Source organism: Salvelinus sp. IW2-2015, linkage group LG32, assembly GCF_002910315.2.
Source record: "Salvelinus sp. IW2-2015 linkage group LG32, ASM291031v2, whole genome shotgun sequence".
NCBI lineage: Eukaryota > Metazoa > Chordata > Actinopteri > Salmoniformes > Salmonidae > Salvelinus > Salvelinus sp. IW2-2015.
In genome coordinates this window covers 35,469,961-35,493,165 of record NC_036871.1, presented here as the reverse complement: position 1 = coordinate 35,493,165, position 23,205 = coordinate 35,469,961, and the positions used below count along the sequence as shown (strand labels likewise).

Below are 23,205 nucleotides of genomic sequence, written 5' to 3'. Positions count from 1 at the left end.
CGTGTGTCTTACACAGGGGATATTTAGACAGAAGTAAGAGGAGGCCAACGCCTAGAGCCCAAACACAACCTCCTCTCTCTCTCCCTTTTATCCCTCCCTCCTCTCTCCTTTTATCCCTCCCCTCTCTCCTCTCCCTTTTTCCCTCCCTCCCCCTCTCTCCCTTTTATCCCTCCCCCACTCTCTCTCCTTTTATCCCTCCCCCTCGCTCTCCCTCCTCTCTCTCTCCTTTGTATCCCTCCCTTCCTCTCTCTCCCTTTTTATCCCTCCTCCTCTCTCTCCCTTTTTATCCTCCCCACTCTCTCTCCTTTTACCCTCCCCCTCTTTCTCCTCTCCTCTCTCTCTTCCCTTTTATCCCTCCGCTCTCTCTCCCTTTTATCCCTCCCCTCTCTCTCTCCCTTTTATCCCTCCCCCTCTTTCTCTCCTTTATCTCTCCCTCCTCTCTCTCCCTTTTATCCCTCCCTCCTCCTCTCTCTCCCTTTAATCCCTCTCTCCCTTTATCCCTTCCTCCTCTCTCTCCCTTTAATCCCCCTTCTTCTCTTACTTTATCCTCCCCCTCTCTCCCTTTTATCCCTCCCTCTCTCTCTCCTTTATCCCTCCCCCTCCTCTCCTTTTATCCCTCCCCATCTCTTCTGTTCTTCCTATTTTTTTTCTTTTTTCTAAGTGTGTTCATCATTCTCCCTTCTTTACCCTCTTCCTCTCTCTTTTCCCTAGTTAATTTTTCTGTCCTCTCCAGGCTCTCCTCCTTTCCCTTGTTCGCCTCTTTCTGTTCCTTCTGTGCCTGTCCTCCTCTTCCTCTCGCTTAATTCACCCCACCGTCTCCTCATGCCTCTTCCTCTGTCCCTCTCCTTGGACTCCCTTATATAAGCATACTAAAATGAGAAGGAGTGGAGGGGCTACTGTCAGGGGATGAACATGCTGTGTGTGTGTGTGTGTGTGTGTGTTGTGTGTGTGTGTGGTTGTGTGTGTGTGTGTGTGTGGGTGTGTGGTGTGTGTGTGTGTGTGTGTGTGTGTGTGGTGTGTGTGTGAGAGGAGAGAGAAGAGTGAGACACAGACAGACAGACAGACAGAACGACAGACAGACAGACAGACAGACAGACCAGACAGACAGACAGACAGGAGAGAAGGAGAGAGAGAGAGAGAGAGAGAGAGGAGAGAGAGAGAGAGCGAGAGAGAGAGAGAGAGAGAGAGAAGAGAGAGAGAGAGAGAGAGAGATGGAGAGCGAGAGAGAGAGAGAGAGAGAGAGAGAGAGAGCAGAGAGAGAGAGAGGAGACGAGAGAGAGGGGGGAGGGGAGGGAGAGGAGGAGAGAGAGAGAGAGAGGAGCAGAACAGACAGACAGAGACAGACAGACAGAGACAGACAGACAGACAGACGACAGACAGACAGACAAGACAGACAGACAGACAGAAGACAGACAGACAGACAGACAGACATGACAGACAGACAGACAGACCAGACAGGTACAGACAGACAGACAGACAGACAGACAGATCAGACAGGACAGACAGACAGACAGACAGACAGACAGGACATGACAGGACAGACAGAACAGAACAGACGAGATCAGACCAGACAGGAGCTCAGACAGAGTGAGTGAGAACGACAGACAGATAGAGAGAAAGGGAGATTGGCTAGGGACGGAGGAGTACCAGAGGTGATTAATTGTTTCTTATCTCTTCCACTCATGCAGATCGGACATCCTGCAGATGAGACATGACAAGGACAGGAAGTAGAACAGAAATGAGGAAGTGGACTAAGGAGCACAAGTCGGTATGGCAAAGACAGACAGACAGACAGACAGACAGACAGACAGAGAGTGAGTGAGAACGACAGACAGATAGAGAGAAAGAGAGATTGCTAGGGGACGGAGGAGTACCAGAGGTGATTAATTGTTCTTCTCTCTTCCACTCATGCAGATCGGACATCCTGCCAGATGAGACATGACAAGGACAGGAAGTAGAACAGGAATGAGGAAGTGGACTAATGGAGAACAAGTCGGTATGCAACGAAAAGTGGATGGCTTGAGGGGCTACAGTAAAATAGAGACAAAATTTAAACAAGTTACATTTGTGTGTGGTGGAGCAAGGGCATGGATTTCATAACGCACTACACTTTATTACGAGCGACAGGTTCAGTACACATCATTGCATTCTGTGTCAGAAAGTAGGCTGGCCCTCTTTGAAGTCACGTAGATTGAATGTCCATTGAATGTTATAGAATCAACTTGAAAAAACAAGATGTTAGCTGGAAAGTTTGGCGTGTTGGCAGCATTTTTAATTTACGGTTTTATATGAACGGTTACAGATACTGGCCCTTTTTGTACATCAAGTTGATGTCCTTTTGACAAATATGCAGTTTTAATCAGAAGACCAGATTGGCACTAAGCATTTTGGCCACGGGAAATAATACCTTATTTAACACGTTTGTATATTCTTGCTGGCATAGTCCCTCCAAAAGGGCGTTTAAGGTCAGGGGTATACGCCAAATAAATGGGGGAAACCTCATAATTACTATATGCCTGTTACAGTCTGGAGTTGTTCATCAGTGCCGAGGACCTTTTCTAGCGATAAATCCATTGGAGCAGCGGCATGCTATAATAGAGAAGGTCAGAAGGGAAGGAGCGACGACCCTGTCTTTCAGGTATGTATGATAAATAGAGATCTGTCTTTCAGGTATGCATGATAAATAGAGATCTGTCTTTCAGGTATGCATGATTAAAATAGAGACTCTGTCTTCTAAGGTTATGCATGAATAAAAGAGATCTCTGTATGCATCTCTTTCAAGGTATGTATGTGAATAAATGGAGATCTTTCTTTCAGGTATGTATGATATAAATAGACGATCTGTCTTTCAGGTTATGTATGACAAAATTAAGAGATCTTTCTTTTCAGGTATGTATGAATAAATAGAGGATCTGTCTTTCAGGTATGCTATCGATAAATGAGGATCTGTCTTTTCAGGTATGTATGATAAATAGAAGATCTGTCTTTCACGGTATGCATGACAAATAGAGATCTGATCTTTCAGGTATGCATGATTAAATAGAGATCTGTCTTTTCAAGTATGCATGATAATTAGAGATCTGTCTTTCAGGTATGCATGGACAATAGAGATCTGTCTGTTCAGGTAATGCACATGATAAATAGAGATCTGTCTTTCCAGGTATGGCATGACAAATAAGAGATCTGTCTTTTCACGGTACTGCATGATAAATATAGATCTGTCTTTCAGGTATGGCATGATAAATAGAGATATGTCTTTCAAGTATGCATGATAAATAGAGGATCTGTCTTTCAGGTATGCATGATAAAATAGAGATCTGTTCTTTCAGGTATGCATGATAAATTAGAGATCTGTCTTTCAGGATGCATTATAAATAGAGATCTGTCTTTCAGGTATGCATTGATAAATAGAGATAATTGCTCTTTTTCCACGTATCATGATAATAGAGATATGTCTTTACAGGTATGCATGATAAATAGAGATCTGTCTTTCAAGTATGCATGATAAATAGAGATCTGTCTTCCAAGGGATAATGCATGATAAATAGAGATCATGTCTTTCAGTATGCATGAATAAATAGAGATCCTGTCTTTCAGGGTATGCATGATAAATAGGAGATATGTCATTCACTGCAATTGATAAATAGAAGATCTGTCTTTCAGGTATGCATGATTAAATAGAGATTGTCTTTCAAGTATGCATGATAAATAGAGATCTTCAGACCTGATCATTTTGACAACCAAACCCCTAATCCTTTCCATCTGCTATCAGGGGCAACAGCAGGGAGACCAGGGAGAGGATGCCAGAGGGAGGCCCCAGTCCGGAGCACGGCAGGGAGACAGGAGAGAGATTGCGAGGGAGGCCCCAGTCGAGAGCACAGCCAGGGAAAAGACCAGAGAGAGGGATGGCCAGAGAAGAGAAGGCCCCAAGTCGGAGCACGGCAGGGAGACCAGGAGGAGGGATTGCCGAGGGGCCCCGTCCGGAGCCACGCAGGGAGGACCAAGGAGAGATGCGAGGCGAGGCCCCAGTCGGGAGCAACGGGCAGGAGGGACCAGGAAGGAGAGGATTGCCGAGGGAGGCCCAGTCGGAGCAGGCAGGGACCAGGAGAGGATGCCGAGGAAGCCCCAGTCGGGAGCAACGGCAGGGAGACCAGGACGAGGATGCCGAGGGAAGCCCCAGTCGGAGCACGGCAGGGAGACCAGGAGAGGATGCCGAGGGAAGCCCCAGTCGGAGCACGACAGGGAGACCAGGAGAGGATGCCGAGGGAGGCCCCAGTCGAGACAGACAGTCAAAAAGGGCCATGCTACTTTTAAAGCTCTTAAGAATTTTTGTAATCTGTTTGCCTTATACTAACTGATTAATGAGCCCACCAGGATCTGTCCTTCTACCCAAACCATCATTGACCTTGTGTTGGTGTCGGATAGATCAAGGATTTGAAACACTATGGGCTCAGGGATCATTCAATCATTTTCTATAGTAGGAAGGTTCAGAAAAAAGTTTTTAATTGTCATTACTCAATAAAAATGRGGTCTATGAAGAATTATAGTGCAGATATTTTTGTTAATTGTTTGAGCAAATTGGACTGGTCTTCTGTATTGAAATGCAATGAGGTGGAAAATTCCTGGGGCCATTTTAAATAATTGTTTTATGATGCTGTAGATAAGAAGGCTCCAGATTGTTTTTTAGAATTTAGCAAAGAAGAACAATGGACAGAACCGTGGATAAACGATAACATTTTAAAGGCAATTAAGTGTAGAGATTAACGCTTTCTGGAGTTCAGGAAGTCCTGGGTAGATTATATATTTATAGACTATAAGAAATTAAGAAATGAGGTCAACAGGATGATACAAAAGGCCAAGAAAGATTATTTTAATGACAAAATAGTTGAAAATAGGAACAATCGGAGTAAATTATGGAAGTGTCTGAAGCTGTTAGGTAACAGTAACAGATTAAAGACCAAAACTCGTAATCTTGGCTTGGACATTGGAGGAAAGGATACATCAGACAAGACCATGCTTGCAGACAGCCTGAATAGCTATTTTACAACTATAGCTAATACATTACTTAGCAAGTTACCTTGTCAATCAGGTTGCTATGGGGAGAGTCATGTCTAGCAGTTTTACTCACAGCAGGGGATCCAAGTAGATGCCTTTTCATTTGAGGAGGTGTCTGAGTCAACTGTGCTAAAGAAGCGTAATGCACTTGATGCATTCCAAGGCAACTGTCTTTGGCAACATTCCTTCCAGATCTCTAAAGGATGCTGCTGTAGTTATTACCCCCTGTGTAACTCACATTGTGAATCTGTCTATTGAACTAGGGTGTTTTCCCAGTGGAATAAAACTCGCAAGGGTCATTCCTTTGTATAAAAAAGTGAATAAGTTAGATAATGGAAACTACCGGCCTGTCTCAATCCTGTGTGTTTTATCGAAAGTCATGTAAACGATTATGTACAAGCAGATTGACAGTTATATTTCCTTACATAACCTATTGTATGAGCTCCAATCTGGATTTAGAAAATCCCATTCCACCGACACTTGCCTACTATATCTAACTGACCACATACGGAAGGAAGAAGATGGAGAGAAATTGCGTGATATGGTTATGTTAGATCTCCAAAAGGTGTTTGATACAGTGGATCATGAGATTCTGTTAATCAAACTAAGAGCCATGGGCATTAAGAACTTAGCAGTAAAATGGGTTAGCTCGTATCTGCAAGGAAGAAAACAGATGGTGGATGTGGAAAAATCACTGTCTAAACCCCAAATCTTGAACTACAGGGTACCCCAAGGGAGTGTGCTAGATCCACTTTTCTTTCTATTGCATAAGTATACATTATCTGAAATTGGCCTTTACATGTGACATTTTCCTCTATGCAGATGATTCTGCACTGTTGGTTTCCCACAAAAACAAAAATGTGGTTGAAAAAGCCCTCAGTGCTGAACTTCTGAATGTCAGTCAATGTATATAAGCTGTCTCTTCACCTTGGAAAAATATCTTGTTCGGGTCCAAAGTGAAACTGAGGAAATGCCCTGATTTTAAGGTGGTAGTAGGTGACATAGTAGTCACAGCAAAAGACTGCTAATGATCTTGGATGTGTGCTAGATAACCATCTGACAGGGGAGATCATGGCACAAAACGTTATCTCCAAAGTGAACCATAACATTAGGTTCCTGGCTAGAACCTCCAAATATCTGGATAAGAATGCAATGGGGACATTGGCAGGGCTCTTGTTCAGTGTCACTTTGACTATGCATGCTCTTCCTGGTACAATAGTGCCCCCAAGATAATACAAAATAAATTGCAGACATCTCATCTCTTAGTCAGGATTCCCACTCAAAGTGGAGGCGAGAGTCTCTCAGATTAATTTGTCTCTTGTACATCAGATTGTCCACTGTATGGTCCCCAGGTACCTATTTAACTACTTTAACTTCTCTGCGCTACGGATCCCTTTTACGGGATCATTGCTTGTTGTTAATCCACCTATCGTGTCAGATTTTGAAAATATGCTTTACAGCGAAAGAAATCCAAGCTTTTGTGAGTGTATCAATCAATGCTAGAACAGCTAGCCCCAAATTAGCATGGTCACAAAAGTCAGAAAAGCAATAAAATGAATCGCTTACCTTTGATTTGGGTTGCGCGTTATGTTCAGAAAACTACAGCCTCGTTCCGGTCCTGAAAGGCAGAAGAAAATTATCAGATTCAAAAATATTACTAAAAATATTTATAATCATGCAATCACAAGTGAAATATACCAAAACACAGTTTAGCTTGTTGTTAATCCACCTATCGTGTCAGATTTTGAAAATATGCTTTATAGCGAAAGAAATCCAAGCTTTTGTGAGTGTATCAATCAATGCTAGAACAGTTAGCCTTATATTAGCTTGGTTAGCTTGGTCACGAAAGTCAGAAAAGCAATAAAATGAATCGCTTACCTTTGATAATCTTCGGATGTTTACACTCACGAGACTCCCAGTTACACAACAAATGTTCTTTTTGTTCGATAAATATTACTTTTATAACAAAAAAACGGCATTTGGGTTGCACGTTATGTTCAGAAAACCAAAGCCTCGTTCCGTTCGACGAAAATTCCAAAAAGTATCCATAATGGTCGTAGAAACATGTCAAATGTTTTTATAATCAATCTTCAGGTTGTTTTTAACAAACATAATCAATAATATTTCAACCGGACCGTAACCTATTCAATAAGAGAGAAAAAGAAAATGGAGAGCTACCTCTCTCTCGCGCAGGAACTAATCAGAAGACACCTGACTAGTTTTGAAAAATCTCGCTCATTTTTCAAAATAAAAGCCTGAAACTATGTCTAAAGCCTGGTCACAGCCTGAGGAAGCCATTGGGAAAGGAATCTGGTTGATACCCCTTTAAATGGAAGAAAGACGGGCAATGATTTAAAAAATAAATAATCACTTCCGGGTTAGATTTTCTCAGGTTTTTGCCTGCAGAATCAGTTTTCTTATACTCACAGACAATATTTTGACAGTTTTAGAAACTTTGGAGTGTTTTCTATCCTAGTCTGTAAGTTATATGCATATTCTACGATCTGGACCTGAGAAATAGTCCGTTTACCTTGGGAACGTTATTTAAAAAATTAAAATAAAAATCTGACCCATAGCGTCAAGAGGTTAACTTGGTACGGGATAACCATAACCATTCCACTAGAAGGAGTGAAACTGACGCTGTTCCTTTAGATTTAAAAGTGGTATGGGGAAAGAAACTGCCATTCTTTGGAATAGTCTTCCTAAGAATTTGAAACTTATAACYTCCATAGGTAGTTTCAAGTTCTCACTGAAAAAAATGGCTAAATAGTAGCATGTCTCAAAAGTGTGTCGTAAGATTATAGTACGTGGCTGAGAAGGAAAATGCCTGGGATAGCATATTTCGTGACTGTTGTTTCTCATATTGTGATTGTCTTGTATATATTAGGGATTGATTGTTTTATATATTAAGGGCATGTGAGACAAGGGATATGTACGTGTCCAGAGTTGTTTATTAGGAAAGGGAATTGTACTTATCTCATGTTATGAATCAAACAACAATTTTGACTGTCATTGTCTGTTGCCACTACTATTGCAGCTAAATAACCATGTTGCATTCCCCTTCCTTCTTTCCTCTTCAAAAGGACCACAATGGAAATAAGCTTTTAAACTTTGTCGTGACTTTGCTTTAATTAATCTGATGACTGTGATTTATCAAATCAATTAAATATGTTTAATTGTTACCAGATTAAATTAATCACGTAACAAAGAACTCATTAGGAATTTGGGGCACCACGAGAGTGGTTGTTTAAAGAGTTACCATCTCCCCAATTAAACTCTAAAGGTCTTTACCCATTACATCCATAAAACAGTCAACGTATTAAATAATAACCTCTTATCATATCATCATTCTGAACAGTCGTAACCTTCTTGGATCTGTAAAAAACCCAGCCTTACTCATGATTCAGTCCTACACAAATTGGTTTAGTTATTTATTTACTAGCTAACTAAATAATAACACAGAATAAACATACACACTTAATACATGAGAGAAAGATCCCTAGTGGACTGGCACAATATGGTGGCTGTCACGCCCTGACCATAGAGAGCCTTTTAATTCTCTATTTTGGTTAGGTCGGGATGTGACTAGGGTGGGTAATCTAGTGCATTTATTTATATTTTGGCCTGGTTTGGTTCCCAATCAGAGGCAGCTGTTTATCGTTATCCCTATTTGGGGATCATATTTAGGCAGCCATTTCCCCACTGGTTTTTTTGGGATCTTGTTTTCGTGTTGATGCCTGTGAGCTCTACAGAACGTCACGTTTCATTGCTCTTAATTGTTTTTTTGAGTTTCAAATAATAAACATGTGGAACTCTATGTACACTGCGCCTTGGTCCGAGTATGATTACCACGACGAGCGTGACAGTGGCTTTTTACAAAGGAGATGAAGAGGGAGAGAGAGAGAGAGAGAAAGAGACACCTATCGTTGATACAATCTAGAAACTATTCTTATAGTATTCATATACTTTGCACACGAACTGCTGCCCATTTGGTGTCAGAAATCATGAATGTATTTACGTGTGAATGCCTTCGTTCGCCGTTTATCTCTGTCAGAATCAGCCCTCCTTCATTCTGCTGCTTTTGTCAGCAATCACATCATCAATAAATACAAGGTAACCAGTTCCATTGGTAGCCATACATGCCCACGTCATAACAGTACCTCCACCATGCTTCACAGAAGAGGTGGTATGCTTGGAATCATGAGCAGTTCCTTCCCTTCTCCATACTCTTCTCTTCCCATCATTCTGGTACAAGTTGACCTTTGTCTCATCTGTCCATAGGATGTTGTTCCAGAACTGGACAGGCTTTTTATAGATGTTGTTTGGCAAACTCTAATCTGGTCTTCCTGTTTTTGAGGCTTACCAATGGTTTACATCGTGTGGTAAACCTTCTGTATTTCCTCTGGTGAAGTCTTCTCTTGATTGTTGACTTTGACACAGATACGCCTACCTCCTGGAGGGTGTTCTTGATCTGGACAACTGTGGTGAAGGGGTTTTTCTTCACAAGGGAAAGAATTCTTCTGTCATCCACCACACCATAATGTGCAGTGCAGTGAAAGACAGGATGGAGGAAAATGTTAGAGATAGGTGATCTAGAGAGAGGTGAATAATGAATTGTAGTTCTCTCCCTGTGGAGGTGACTATCTCTTGAGGACTATAGGGGCTTGACAGCTTCAGGTTCAAGGGTTATGGGAAAGGGGGGGATGGGGGATAGAGGTATAGGTCAGAAGATTATCGTGATTTTCACTCACTCGCTGTCTCTTTCTTTCCCCCCCCCCTCTCTCTCTCTCTCTCTCTTTCTCTCGCTCTACAGTTACGACCACTCAAAGATGATCAGGGGTATTTGTCAGGTCAGATGGAAGTGCAGAACGAAATGTTAGAGGGAGGAGGGAGGGAGAGAGAGAGGAGAGAGGAGAGAGAGAGAGAGAGGGAGGAGGGAGGGAGGGAGGGGGGAGGGAGGGAGGGATGGGGCGTTGTGGAGGTATGGGGTTTGAAAGGTGGAGGTATATGGAAATGAGGGTGAAGGTTAATCGTTGTTCTCCTCTATGTGGAGTGTGGGTAGTGGTTTATATAGCTGCTGTGTTTCACCCTGACCACCGCAACCTAACGCACATATTGAAAAATACTGTATATTCAGTCAGCCTGGAGAGTCAGGAGAGAGTCAGGAGAGAGTCAGGTGAGAGTCAGAGAGAGCAGGAGAAAGTCAGGAGAGAGTCAGGTGAGAGTCAGAGAGAGAGCAGGAGAGAGTCAGGTGAGAGTCAGGTGAGAGTCAGGAGAGATCAGGAGAGAGTCAGGTGAGAGTCAGGACAGAGTCAGGAGAGAGCAGGAGAGAGTCAGGAGAAAGTAGGAGATTCAGGAGAGAGTCAGGAGATAGTAGGAGATTCAGGAGAGAGTCAGGAGAGTCAGGAGAGAGTCAGGTGAGAGTAGGAGATTCAGGAGAGAGTCAGGAGAGAGTCAGGAGAGAGTCAGGTGAGAGCAGAGAAAGTCAGGAGAGAGTCAGGAAAGAGCAGGAGAAAGTCAGGAGAAGAGGCAGGAGAGTCAGGTGAGAGTCAGGTGAGAGTCAGAGAGAGTCAGGTGAGAGTCAGGACAGAGTCAGGAGAGAGCAGGAGAGAGGTCAGGAGGAAAGTAGGTGATTCAGGAGAGAGTCAGAGAGAGTAGGAGATTCAGGAGAGAGTAAGGAGAGAGTCAGGAGAGAGTCAGGTGAGAGTCAGGAGAATCAGGAGAGAGTCAGGAGAGAGTCAGGAGAGAGTCAGGAGAGAGCAGGAGAGAGTCAGGTGAGAGTCAGGACAGAGTCAGGAGAGAGTCAGGAGAGAGTCAGGAGAGAGTCAGGTGAGAGTCAGGACAGAGTCAGGAGAGAGCAGGAGAAAGTAGGAGATTCAGGAGAGAGTCAGGAGAGAGTCAGGAGAGAGCAGTAGAGTCAGGAGAGATTCAGGAGAGAACAGGCTATAGGGAAGAACGCTTAATAAAATAAAGGTAGGAAGTGTGTGTTTTTTAGAGACAGAGAGAGTGTGTGCTCTATATTAGAGATAGCAAGTATTTGTCTGATGGAGAGAGAATGTGTGTTTGTGTGTGTGTGTGTGTGCGTGCGTGTGTGTGAGCGAGTGTGTTTGTGTGGTGTATTTGCGGCTATGTGTGTTTGCGTGTGGCTCTGTGTGTGTTCTCAGGGGTTTTTAATCAGGGCGTCACGCTCTCTAGTTCGATTAGGTACAGCAGAGCTCTCCAGCCCGCTGCCTCTGAACAACTATGCTCCCACTTAACAAGATTTCACAAACACGCACACATGCACACACACACACCATTCTTGACTCGGAATGTTAAGCTCCCAAGATTTATTTCATAAACACACATACAGTACAATGCACACACATTCAAGTACACACACACACCTACAGTCTCCAGCTGGCATGTCTTAATCAGATCGATGCTCTCTGAAAAAGAGATCTCACAAGTCAATATAAGCTGTGTATAATATCTCCTAATGGTCTCTCCCTCTCCCTCCCTGGTACCCAAAGAAAAATGTTATTTTAGGTTTAGGGGTTAGGGTTAGGGTTACTATTAGGGTTAGAATTAGAGTTAGGGTTTGGGTTTAGGGTTAGGGGTTAGAAAAAATATGACTTGGAATGGGAATCAATTGTTTGGTCCCCGCAAGGATAGTAAAACAAATGTGTGTACGTGCGGTTGTCTGTGTGTGTACGTGCTGTGTGTTGTGTGGTGCCTTCTATGTTGGAGAGAGAGGAGGAGAGAAGAGAGAGGAGAGAGAGAGATGAGAGAGAGAGAAGAGAGAGAGAGAGAGGAGAGAGAGAGAGAGAGAGAGAGAGAGAGAGAGGAGGAGAGAGAAGAGAGGAAGAGAGAGAAAGAGAAGAAAGAGAGAGAAAGGAGAGATTGAGAAAGAGAGCGAGGGACAGATATGTGCTGAAATGTCAACAGTGTTCTTGGGATAGTAATGTAGCCATCATCTGGCTGTGGTTCAATGGGAGTAGTCGTAATTAGCCATCCTCTGGCTGTGGTTAACAATGTTTGGAGGAAGTAGTAATGTATGCCGAGATCCTCTGGCTGTGGTTTCAATGTGGAGTAAGTAGTAATGTACCATCCTCTGCTGTGGTTAATGTGGAGTAGTAGTATTGAAGCATCCTCTGGCGTGTGGTTCAATGTGGAGTAGTAGCTATGTAGCATCCCTGGCTGTGGTTCAATTGTGGAGTATGTAGTTAATGTAGCATCACTCGGGCTGTGGTCAAGTGGGAGTAATAGTAATGGTAGCCATCCTCATGCTGTGGTTTCAATGTGGAGGTAAGTAGTAATGTGCCATCCTCTGCGCTGGATGTTCAATTAGGAACGTAAGTAGTAATGATATGCATACCTCTGGGCTGTGGTCAATGTGAGTAGAGTAGTATCTACAGCAGATCCTCTGGCTTGTGGGTATCAATGTGGAGTATGAGTGAGTAATGTAGCCATACTCTGGCTGGTGTTCAATGTGCAGTAGTGCCTGAAGCAGACCTTTCATTCTAGTAATAGCAGTTTGACATGTAATCAGTCACATTTCCTTCAGCTCAGGTCGGTTTTTCTCCCTTACAACTTTCATGGAATTGATGTAAACAGTGGGAAGCATTGTAAAAGCAATTAAAACCACTGTTCAGAACAATCATCTATACCAAACGTTCTTACAGTAGAACGGCTATGTAGCACTTCCGTCCATAGAATCACAGTTTTTGTAATTATTCCTCGTTCTTACATACTACATTAAGTAAGAAAGGTGTTAGCTACGTTACTTCAACTGCAATGCCATGACAAATAGTCGTTTCGTCTCTAACCGTAACTGATTAACTAACACTAACTATTCTTATGCGTTGTGGGCAGTAGTTAGTAGGCTTGGATGGATAAGGTGCCATGGGACGGTGGCCAGAGTAACGGCCTGCTCTGCCACAGTCCGAGTTTGCTAATATATGCATATTATTAGTATATTTGTAGAAAACACTCTGAAGTTTCTTAAAAACTCGTTTGAACTGCATGTCTGTGATAAACAGAACTCATATGGCAGGCAAAACCTGAGAAGAAACCAACCAGGAAGTGGAATCTGGGTGGTCCGATTTTCCATTCATTCCCTATTGAAGATACAGTGGGATATGTGTCCATGTTGCACTTCCAAGCTTCCACTAGATGTCAAACAGTTTATAGAACCTTGTTTGATGGCTTCTACTGTGACTGGGGCCGAATTGAGAGGGGAATGAAGCAGAGTCTGGCAAATGCTTGGAGCTCGTGGCCCTCGTTCATGTGAGAGCGAGCTCTGTCCATTGCTTTTCTGGAAGACAAAGAATTCTCCGTTGGAATATTATTGAAGATATGTTAAAAAACATCCTAAAATGGTTCTATACATGTTGACATGTTTCTACAGGTGGTAACGAACTTTTTACATGTTCGTCTGCTCCGAGTGAACGCGCTTCGTGACTTTGGATTTGTTTACAAAAGCTTTTGGACATAATGATGTGACATTATCGAACAAAACAAAACATTTATTGTGGAATTGGGTTCTTGAGAGTGCATTCTGATGAAGATCATCAAGGTAAATGAAGTCGTAATAATGTTATTTCTGACTTCTGTTGACGGCACAATTATGGCGGATATCTTTTGCTTGATTGGCTCTGAGCGCCGTACTCAGATTATTGCATGGTTTGCTTTTTCCGTAATGTTTTTTTTTTTTTTATTCGACACAGCTCGGTTGCATTAAGAGAAGTGGACCTAAAATTCCAAGTATAACACTTGTATCGTTGATCAACGTATTATGAGATTTCTGAAATTAGGTGGCTCTCTCAAAATCACCGGATTTTTTGGAACTACTGAACGATAACCTGCCAATGAGACTGAGATTGTTGTGTATATAAATATGAACTTTACCGAACAAACATATGTATTGTGTAACATTTAAGTCCGTTGAGTGTCATCTGATGAAGATCATCAAGGTTAGTGATTATTTTTTCCTCTATTTATGCCTTTTTATGACTCCTGTCTTCGGGGCTAGAAAAAAGGCTCTGTTTTTCTGTGACTTGGCGGTGAACCTAACATAATCATTTGTGGTGTTTTCGCTGTAAAGCCTTTTTGAAACGGAACACTGTGTGGGATTACAACAAGATTACCTTTAAAATGATAAGATACTTGTATGGTTTGAAATTTAATTATGAGATTTCTGGTGTTTGAATGGGCGCCCTGCACTGTCAAAAGACTTGTCATATCGATCCGAAACGGACTCAGCCATAAGAAGTTTAATAAACAAATGACTGATTGACTTTGAAATATTTTTCAGGAACAGCAAGCAAGCTTGCAAAGTTGTACATTCGAATTTGACAAAACAATTGCTAGCCAGCTAGATTCCTTACATCCAGTGGGCTTTCACAAGATTGACAGCCTGTTTAGCTGGTTATGCTCAGGAGTCCCTTAAAACATTAAATAACACAAATATAATTCATACAAATGTCAACCCAAAATACAATTGCTAATGTATAGCTGGCATAGCTAATTTAGATAGTCAGGCTGGGTTGGTGTAAATAGCAATTTTCATAAATGTATTATGAATAATAGTATCAAAATGGTTGTGTCCAACATTAACTAATATATTCATTATATGGGCCAAATGACTTCGACCGGGTTCAGTTAACTGCAGTACGAAGCAAGACTGTAGGAACAGTGTTTCCTCGAACCGAACCCAGGGCCCTTGAGTTATGGAACCACTTGATAGGAAAGTCTTGCATCTGGATTCGCTCGTTTGGAGGGCCAAACTAGTAGGCTGAAAAGGCACTACGCCTCAGTCAAAGTTATCAGACACCACGTTCGACGCAATGCGCGTTAATGCAAAACGGAGGCGGAAGGCTAAGGAGAGGTATTGGGATTCCCCATTCCCAATTATTTATTTCAAGTATTATATGTAACGCATTGTAATTGTATCATATTGCTTTGTAACATCCGAATTGTCCCTTTCCAGCTAATAAAAGCTCAATTTGATTTAACAGAGAAAGAAGAGAGAGAAGAGAGAGAGAGAGAGAGGGAGAGAGAGAGAGGAGAGAGAGGAGAGAGAGAGAGCAGGAGAGAGAAGAGAGAAGAGAGTGATGAGAAGAGAGAGAGAGAGAGAGAGACTATTACAAACCGTATCAATCTACATGTGTCAGAAATCATTACCTTTGCTCATTGCAACACAACATAATGAACTAGATGGCAGACAGTGTCTTGGTGAGGTGAGAGGCGTTCTATGCAGTTCTTATAGCGATTGATAACAAACCTTGTCCTCTCTGAGCCTCCATGGCCTCTGGGATCTCTATTACAGATCAAAAACAGCTGCAAAACGAAAGAACTATCCTCTGATCATTTTCATTCAGGAGTATTATCAGAGGGAAAGAGAGGAGGGAGCGAGATGGGGGAAAGAGAGAGGGAGAAAGAGAGAGGGAGAAAGAGGAGGAAGAGAGATGGGGAAAGAGAGAAGGAAGAAAGAGAGAGAGGGCGAACGAGAGAGAGGGAGAAGAGAGAAGGTGGAAATGAGAGAGAGCGGGAGAGAGAAATAGAGAGAGGGCGATACGAGAGAGAGAGAGGAAGAGGATAGGGGAAAATAGAGAGAGAGGGAGAGGGAGAAAGAGAGAAATGCGAACGAGAGAGTGGGGAAAGAGAGAGAGGGAGGAAGAGATAGGGAGAAAGAGAGAGAGTGGGGGAAGAGAGAGAGGGAGAGGAGAAGAGAGAGATGCGAACGAGTGGCGAAAGAGAGGGAGGCAGAGAGAGAGGAAGGAAGAGATAGGGAGAAAGAGAGAGAGGGAGAAAGAGAGAGAGGGAGAAAGAGAGAGAGGGCTAGCAAGAGAGAGGGAGGAAGACACAGGGGGAAAGAGAGAGAGGAAGAAAGAGAGAGAGGGAGAAGGATAAATCAGATTTGACAGGGAAATGTATTGTCCTGCTGTTCCGACTATGAAGATGAGTGTTTCCAGGGGCGATGAGATATACAGTACCTTGTTGGGATATCCACCACTATTGAATCATCTGCATTATCTCTACCATTCTATAGGGTACGATTGTGAGAGGTATATTGGACTTTTATTTTAGCACTGGAGTAATATAATTCACTCTTGTTCTTGTGACAATTTGTACTGAAAGAACAATAAAGAAAAGAAAATCCCCGAAAGCGCTTGCTGTACCACAAGAGACAATTGGGTTACAATAACATAGAACATCATAACATATATTGAGTATCAAAATAAAGGTTCAATATACATCTCACACAATATAGAGTATACAGCCTGTGGTACCAGGTGTGGGGTGTCTCCTGTAATATCGTGTGGGGTGTCTCCTGTAATACTGTGTGGGATGTCTCCTGTAATAGAACATTGCAGGTGTCCTGTAATAGAACATCACAGATGTCCTGTAATAGATCATTTTTACATTTACATTTAAGTCATTTAGCAGACGCTCTTATCCAGAGCGACTTACAAATTGGTGCATTCACCTTATGATATCCAGATCATCACAGATGTCCTGTAATAGAACATCACAGGTGTCCTGTCATAGATCATCACATGTGTCCTGTAATAGATCATCACATGTGTCCTGTAATAGAACATCACATGTGTCCTGTAATAGATCATCACAGGTGTCCTGTAATAGAACATCACAGGTGTCCTGTAATAGATCATCACAGGTGTCCTGTAATAGAACATCACATGTGTCCTGTAATAGAACATCACAGGTGTACTGTAATAGAACATCACAGGTGTCCTGTAATAGAACATCATATATGTCATGTAAAAGAAAATCACAGGTGTCCTGTAATAGAACATCACAGATGTCCTGTAATAGAACATCACAGATGTCCTGTAATAGAACATCACAGATAGATATCCTGTAATAGAACATCACAGATGTCTGTAATAACACATCACAGATGTCTTATAGAACATCAGACAGATGCTCGTGTAATAGACACATCACAGATAGATTATCCTGTAATAGACCATCACCGATGTCCCTGTAATAGAACATCCCAGGTGTCCTGTAATAGAACATCACAGATAGCATATGACCTGTAATAGAACATCACAGATTGTCCCGTACAGAACACCAGATGTCCTGGTAATAGAACATCACAGATAGCATAATCTGTAATAGAACATCACATGTGTCTGTAATAGAACATCACGGATGTTCCTTAGTGGCAAATAGAACATCAACAGGCTGTCCTGTAATAGAACTTCACAGTTTAGATATCCAGTAATAGAACATCAACAGATGTCCTGTTAAAGAACATTACAGATAGAATATCCTGTAATAGAACATCACCATGTGTCCCTTATAGAACATTCCAGATGTCCTGCAATAGAACATCACACGGCTTGACTATAGGCTGTCCTATATAGCACATTACAGGTGTCCTGATAGAACAATCACATGTGTCCTGTAACTAGAACATCACAGATAGATATCCTGTAAATAGAACATCACAAGATGTCCCCTGTACTAGAACATCACCTGTTCCTGTAATAAAACATCACAGGTGTCCCTGTAATAGAACATACACAGGTGTACTGTAACTAGAACATCAAACGAGAACTAGATATCCCTGTATCAGAACATACAGATGCTCCCTGTAACTAGAACATCACATGGTGTCCTGTAATAAGCAACCTCAGCAGGTGTCCTGGTAATAGAACCTCCGAGGTGTCCTGTAAAGAGTCTGAAGTGGACGAACAGTTGCTCAATTGTAATATTAAAGTATTCTGTTGTCTGCCTACTATAGCACTTATCTATAAACACTTTTCTCAATGTGTCACATTCACATTATTTATCAGTCGAATGCACAATTGGCTCATTAGAGGAAGCTAAGGACGTGCGCCACACAATGTAAACACCTCTCCGTCTTGCCATAAACGCACGTCCACAACACATACATCGACACACACACATGAGGCTCCCATACCCACACACACAATCACCACCAACACACACACAAACACCTTTATTTTCCCATGTTAACGACGATCCCACAACGCACACACACAAGGGGCTCACGACACAACACACAACACACCAACACACAATCACACCACACACAGCTCACACAACAACCAGCCACACACACATCAAAAACAAAAAAAACGACCCAACTCAACTCACACACCACACTCGCATCACATTCCAGTCTGTTTAGAGTGATAACGCTTTAGGCCTGAACTGGGAAGCCTTGTGCCATTTCCCCCCCCAACCCCCCAAAAACCATGGAAGAATCTGAAAGGGTAGAAGAGAACAGTAGACATTTCATTTGTGAAGGACATCCATTTAGCTGCATTTGTCACACAACACACAACACCTATGAATCACACGCTTAGCTCACACAACACACACAAACACACACACCCAGCACACACACAACACACAAACACACACACACACACACACACACACAACACAACACACGCACACACGACAGCACATCACCTGGTCGCACACGCACACAACAGACGCACGCGCACCCCAACACAATTTTGGGCACTGAAACACCACAAACACACCAAATGCACACACATACCACAACAACTGACGCGTGAGCACGTCTCAGGTTACGCACGTTTTGTTAACACACAAACACACTCACACATTTGTCATGTTGCACTGAATACAACAGGTGTAGGAACTTCAGTGAACATGCTTACTTACAGGCCCCGACCAACGAGTGCGGGCAATTTTTTTAAGTACAAACTAGGTATAGGTAAACAATAGATCAGTAAAGAAATACATTTTTTAAACAGTAAATGACAAAGTGAAAATGAACAGTAGTGAGGTATAATCAGGGTGGTAAACCGGTACAAGAGTCAATGTGGAGGCTATATAACAGGTGGTAAGCTGGGTACAGAGTCAATGTGGAGGCTCTATATACGGTGGTACTTGGTTACAGAGTCAAATGTGGAGGCCTAAATATACACAGGTGGTACTGGTTACAAGAGTCAATTGTGGAGGCTATATACAGGTGGGTACTGGTAAAGAGTCCCCAATGTGGAGGCTATTATACAGGTGGTACTGGTAATGCATGCGTCATGTGGACAGGCTATATCAAATCAAATCAAATCACATGTTATTGGTCACATACACATGGTTAGCAGATGTTAATGCGAGTGTCGCGAAATGCTTGTGCTCCCTAGTTCCGACAATGCAGTAAATAACCAAAAAGTAAATCTAACCTAACAATTTCACCATCAACAACCTAACCTATAACACAACACGTGTAGAGGGATGAAGAATATGGTAAATAAAGATATAATCGAATTGAGTGGAATGGGTACAGAACGGCAATAGGCCAAATGCAGTAGTGTGTATCGAGTAACAGTATAATAATATGAGATGAGTAAGTGTAGGGCAATGTAAACATATAAAGTGGGCAATTGTTTAAAGTGGCTAGTGATAACAATTTTTTACATACATTTTTCGATTATTAAAAGTGGCTGGAGTTGAGTCAGTATGTGGCCAGCAAGCGCACTTTCAATTTGTTAGTGGTGGCTGTTTAACAGTCTGATGGCCTTGAACGATAAGAAGCCTGTTTTTTCACTCTCTCGGTCCCTGCTTTTGGATTGCACCTGTAACTGACCTCCGCCTTCTGGATGATAGCTGGGGTGGAACAGGCAGTGGCTCGGGTGGTTGTTGTCCTTGATGAATTTAATGGCCTTTCCTGTGGACATCGGGTGGTGTAGGTGTCCTGGAGGGACAGGTATGTTCGGCCCCCGGTGATGCGTTGTTGGCAGACCTCAACTACCCCTCTGGAGAGCCTTAACGGTTGTGGGCAGAGCAGTTTGCCGTACCCAGGCGGTGATACAAGCCCGACAGGATGCTTCTTCGATTATGCATTGTAAAAGTTTGTGAGTGCTTTTGGTGACAACCATTTTTTCGCAGCCTCCTGAGTTGAAGGAGGGTGCTGCTGCGCCTTCTTCACACACGCTGTCTTGTGTGGGTGGACCAATTCAGTTTTGTCTGTGATGTGTTACGCCGAGGAACATAAAACTTCCAACCTTCTCCACTACTGTTCTCCGTAATGTGGATAGGCAGGGTGCTCCCGCTCTTTGCTGTTTCCTGACGTCTAACAATCATCTCCTTTGTTTTGTTGACGTTGTGTGAGGTTATTTTCCTGACACAACTCCCGAGGGCTCTCACTTCTCCCTTGTAGGCCGGTCTTCGTCGTTGTTGGTAAATCAGCCTACCACTGGCAGTGTCCGGTCTGGCAAACTTGATGATATGGAGTTGAGGCGTGCATGGCAAAAAAAAGGGAACAAAGTGTTTCCCCACTCACAAAGCTACAGACCACAGACAACCATCGGAAAGCGGCAATACAACAGCTAGGGATTATGTTCACAAATCTGGTTGACCTTTCAGCCATGTCTTCATGCATTTTGTGAAAGGTGTTGATTAGTGGTGCAGGTTATGTGTCGTCGATGGCAAGTGTATTCCAAGACATGGGAAGCTCCACAGATGAAAGCGGATTTACTAAGGGCTCTTCTTTTTAAGGGAACTATAGAGTCACCTCTCAATGGCAGACCTTGGTGGGATCTGCTGCCATATGTTTGGGTTTCTGTTTAGAGAAAGGATGGAGATGTTGTTACCTACCCTCACCACCTGGGGGCCGGCCCGTCAGGAAGTCGCAGTACCCCAGTTGCACAGGGCGGGGTCGAGAACCCCAGGGTGCTCGAGGTGAATGCGAGTTTTGGAGGGTTACTATGTGTGTTAAACTGCTGAGCTGTAGTCGCTGACAGATTCTAATTAGGGTATTCCTCTTGTCCAGATGGGTTAGGGCAGTGTGGCAGTTGTGGTTGCGATTTGCGTCCGGGTCTGTGAAACTATTGGGGCCGGGTAAGCAAATTGGAGTGGGTCTAGGGTGTCAGGTAGGGTGGAGGTGAATATGGGTCGCTTGACTAGTTTCTCAAAGCACTTCATGATACGGAACGTGAGTGCTTACGGGGCGGTAGTCGTTTAAGACTTCACGTTGACCTTTAGCCTTTTCTTGGGGACAGGAACAATGGTGGCCCTCCTTGGAAGTATGTGGGGACAGCACGACTGGGATAAGGATTGATTGAATATGTCCGTAAAACAACCAGCCAGCTGGTTCTGTGCGCATGCTCTGAGTACGCGCTGGGTGATAAACCCGTCTGGGCCTAAACAGCCTTGGCGAAGGTTAACAGTTTTAAATGTTTACTCACGTCGGCTGCAGTGAAGAAGGACAGTCCCGCAGGTTTTTGGTAGCGGGTGACGCTGTCAGTGGGGACTGTATTGTCCTCAAAGCGAGGCAAAGAAAAGTTGTTAAGGTCTTTCTGGGAAGGCAAGAACATAGGTCCCGGCGACGGGCCTTGGGTTTTCTTTTTGTAATCCGTGATTGGACTGTAGACCTTGCCACATACCTCTTGTGGTCTGAGCCATTGAATTGCAACTTACTGTCCCTCTATACTGAGCTTAGCTTTGTTTTGATTGCTGGAGGAATAGCTAACACTGTTGTATTCGGAATCCATGTCTGGTCACCTTGCCTGTTAAAAGCAGTGGGTTTGCGCTTTTCAAGTTTCGCGCGACATGCTGCATCAATCAAGGTTTCTGGTTTGGGAATGTTTAATAGTTTGGCGGTTTGGTACGACATCGCAGGCTGCCACTTGCTAATAAACTCGTCACCGAATCAGCGTATTCGTCAAATGTTTGTTGTTTGCCGCAATGCGGAAACATATCCCAATCCTACGTGAATCGAAGCAATCTTGAAAGCGTGGAATCAGATTGGGTCCGGACAGTGTTGAAACAGACTGAGCGCGGGAAGCTTCCTGTTTTAGTCTCTTTCTATAAGGCCAAGGGAGCAAACAAAATGGAGTCCGTGGTTCAAGCTTTTCTCGGTAAAGTGATGGGCGGGGGAGGGCTCCTTTTATGCGTCGGCGGAAGTTTAGACCTAACATGACCTAGGTTTTACCAGCCCTGGTAGCACATATGATCGATATGCTGATAGAATTAAGGGAGTCTTGTTTTTTCAGATAGCCTTGTTCAAATCCCCAGCTACAATGAAATGCAGCCTCAGGATATTTGGTTTTCCCAGTTTACATTTAGAGTCAAAATAAAGTTTGTTCAGGCCATCAATGTGTCTGCTTGGGGGGGAATATATGCGGCTGTGATTATAAAAGAAGAGAACAGATGTGTTTGCTACCCTACCCTCACCACCTGGGCAGCCCCGTCAGGAAGTTCAGGATCCAGTTTGCAGAGGGCGGGTGTTCGTCCCAGGATCCTTAGCTTAGTGTTGAGGCTTTGAGGGCACTATGGTGTTGACCGCTGAGCTGCAGTCAATAATAGTCATTCTCGACGTAAGGTGTTTCCTTTTTGTCCGATGGTGGGAAAGGGCAAGTGTGGAGTGCAATAGAGATTTACGTCATCTGTGGATCTGTTTGGAGCGACTATGCAAATTCAGAGTCGGTCTAGAGTTTCTGGATAATGGTGTTTTAATGTGGAGCCATGAACCCCGCCTTTTTCAAAGCACTTCATGGCTACGGACGTGAGTGCTAGGTTGTAGTCATTTAGGACAGGTTACTTAGTGCTCTTTGGCAACAGGGACTATGGTGGTCTGCTTGAAGCATGTTCGTATTACAGACTCAATCAGGGACCATGTTGAAAATGCAGTGAAAGACACCTGCCCGTTGGTCAGACAACATGCCGGAGGCACACGTCCTGGTTGGTTGACCCGTCTGGCCCCCGTGGCCTTGAGGTGGGAGGGGGCGTGAGGGGTGAATGTTACTCCTGTTTAAAAGGTCTTACTCCACTCGTGCTAATGGAGAGAGTGATACACAGATGAGAGCGCTTTCGCGTAGAGTTACTTTGATCCGTGCCGGCACAGCTGATGCATGCATGCCTCAGTGTTTTGCTTGCCTCGAAGCAAGCATAGATTGTGATTTTAGCTCGTCTGGTAGGTCGTGTCACTGGCAGCCTCGCGCTGTGGCTTCCCTTTGTTCCCTTTGTAATAGTTTGCAGGCCCCTGCCCATCGACGATGCGCCGAGTTGGTGTAAGTAACGATTCAATCTTAGTCCTGTATTGGGCCCGCTTTGCCTGTTTGATGGTTCGGAGGCCATACGCAGGATTTCTTATAAGCTTCCGGGTTAGAAATCCCGCACACTTGAAAGCAGACAGCT

General features: G+C 43.5%; 1 protein-coding gene across 1 annotated transcript in view; it reads left to right on the top strand.

Annotated features, from left to right (window-relative positions):
• The window catches only part of LOC111956443 (uncharacterized), a 38,804-nt gene that overhangs the window by 3,285 nt on the left and 12,314 nt on the right, over positions 1 to 23,205 (top strand). Inside the window, exons 3-4 of the mRNA XM_070436582.1 lie at positions 1,915 to 1,954; positions 3,773 to 4,288. Coding sequence (XP_070292683.1) covers positions 1,915 to 1,954; positions 3,773 to 4,288 — 556 coding nt within the window. The remainder of the gene's footprint in view (positions 1 to 1,914; positions 1,955 to 3,772; positions 4,289 to 23,205) is intronic.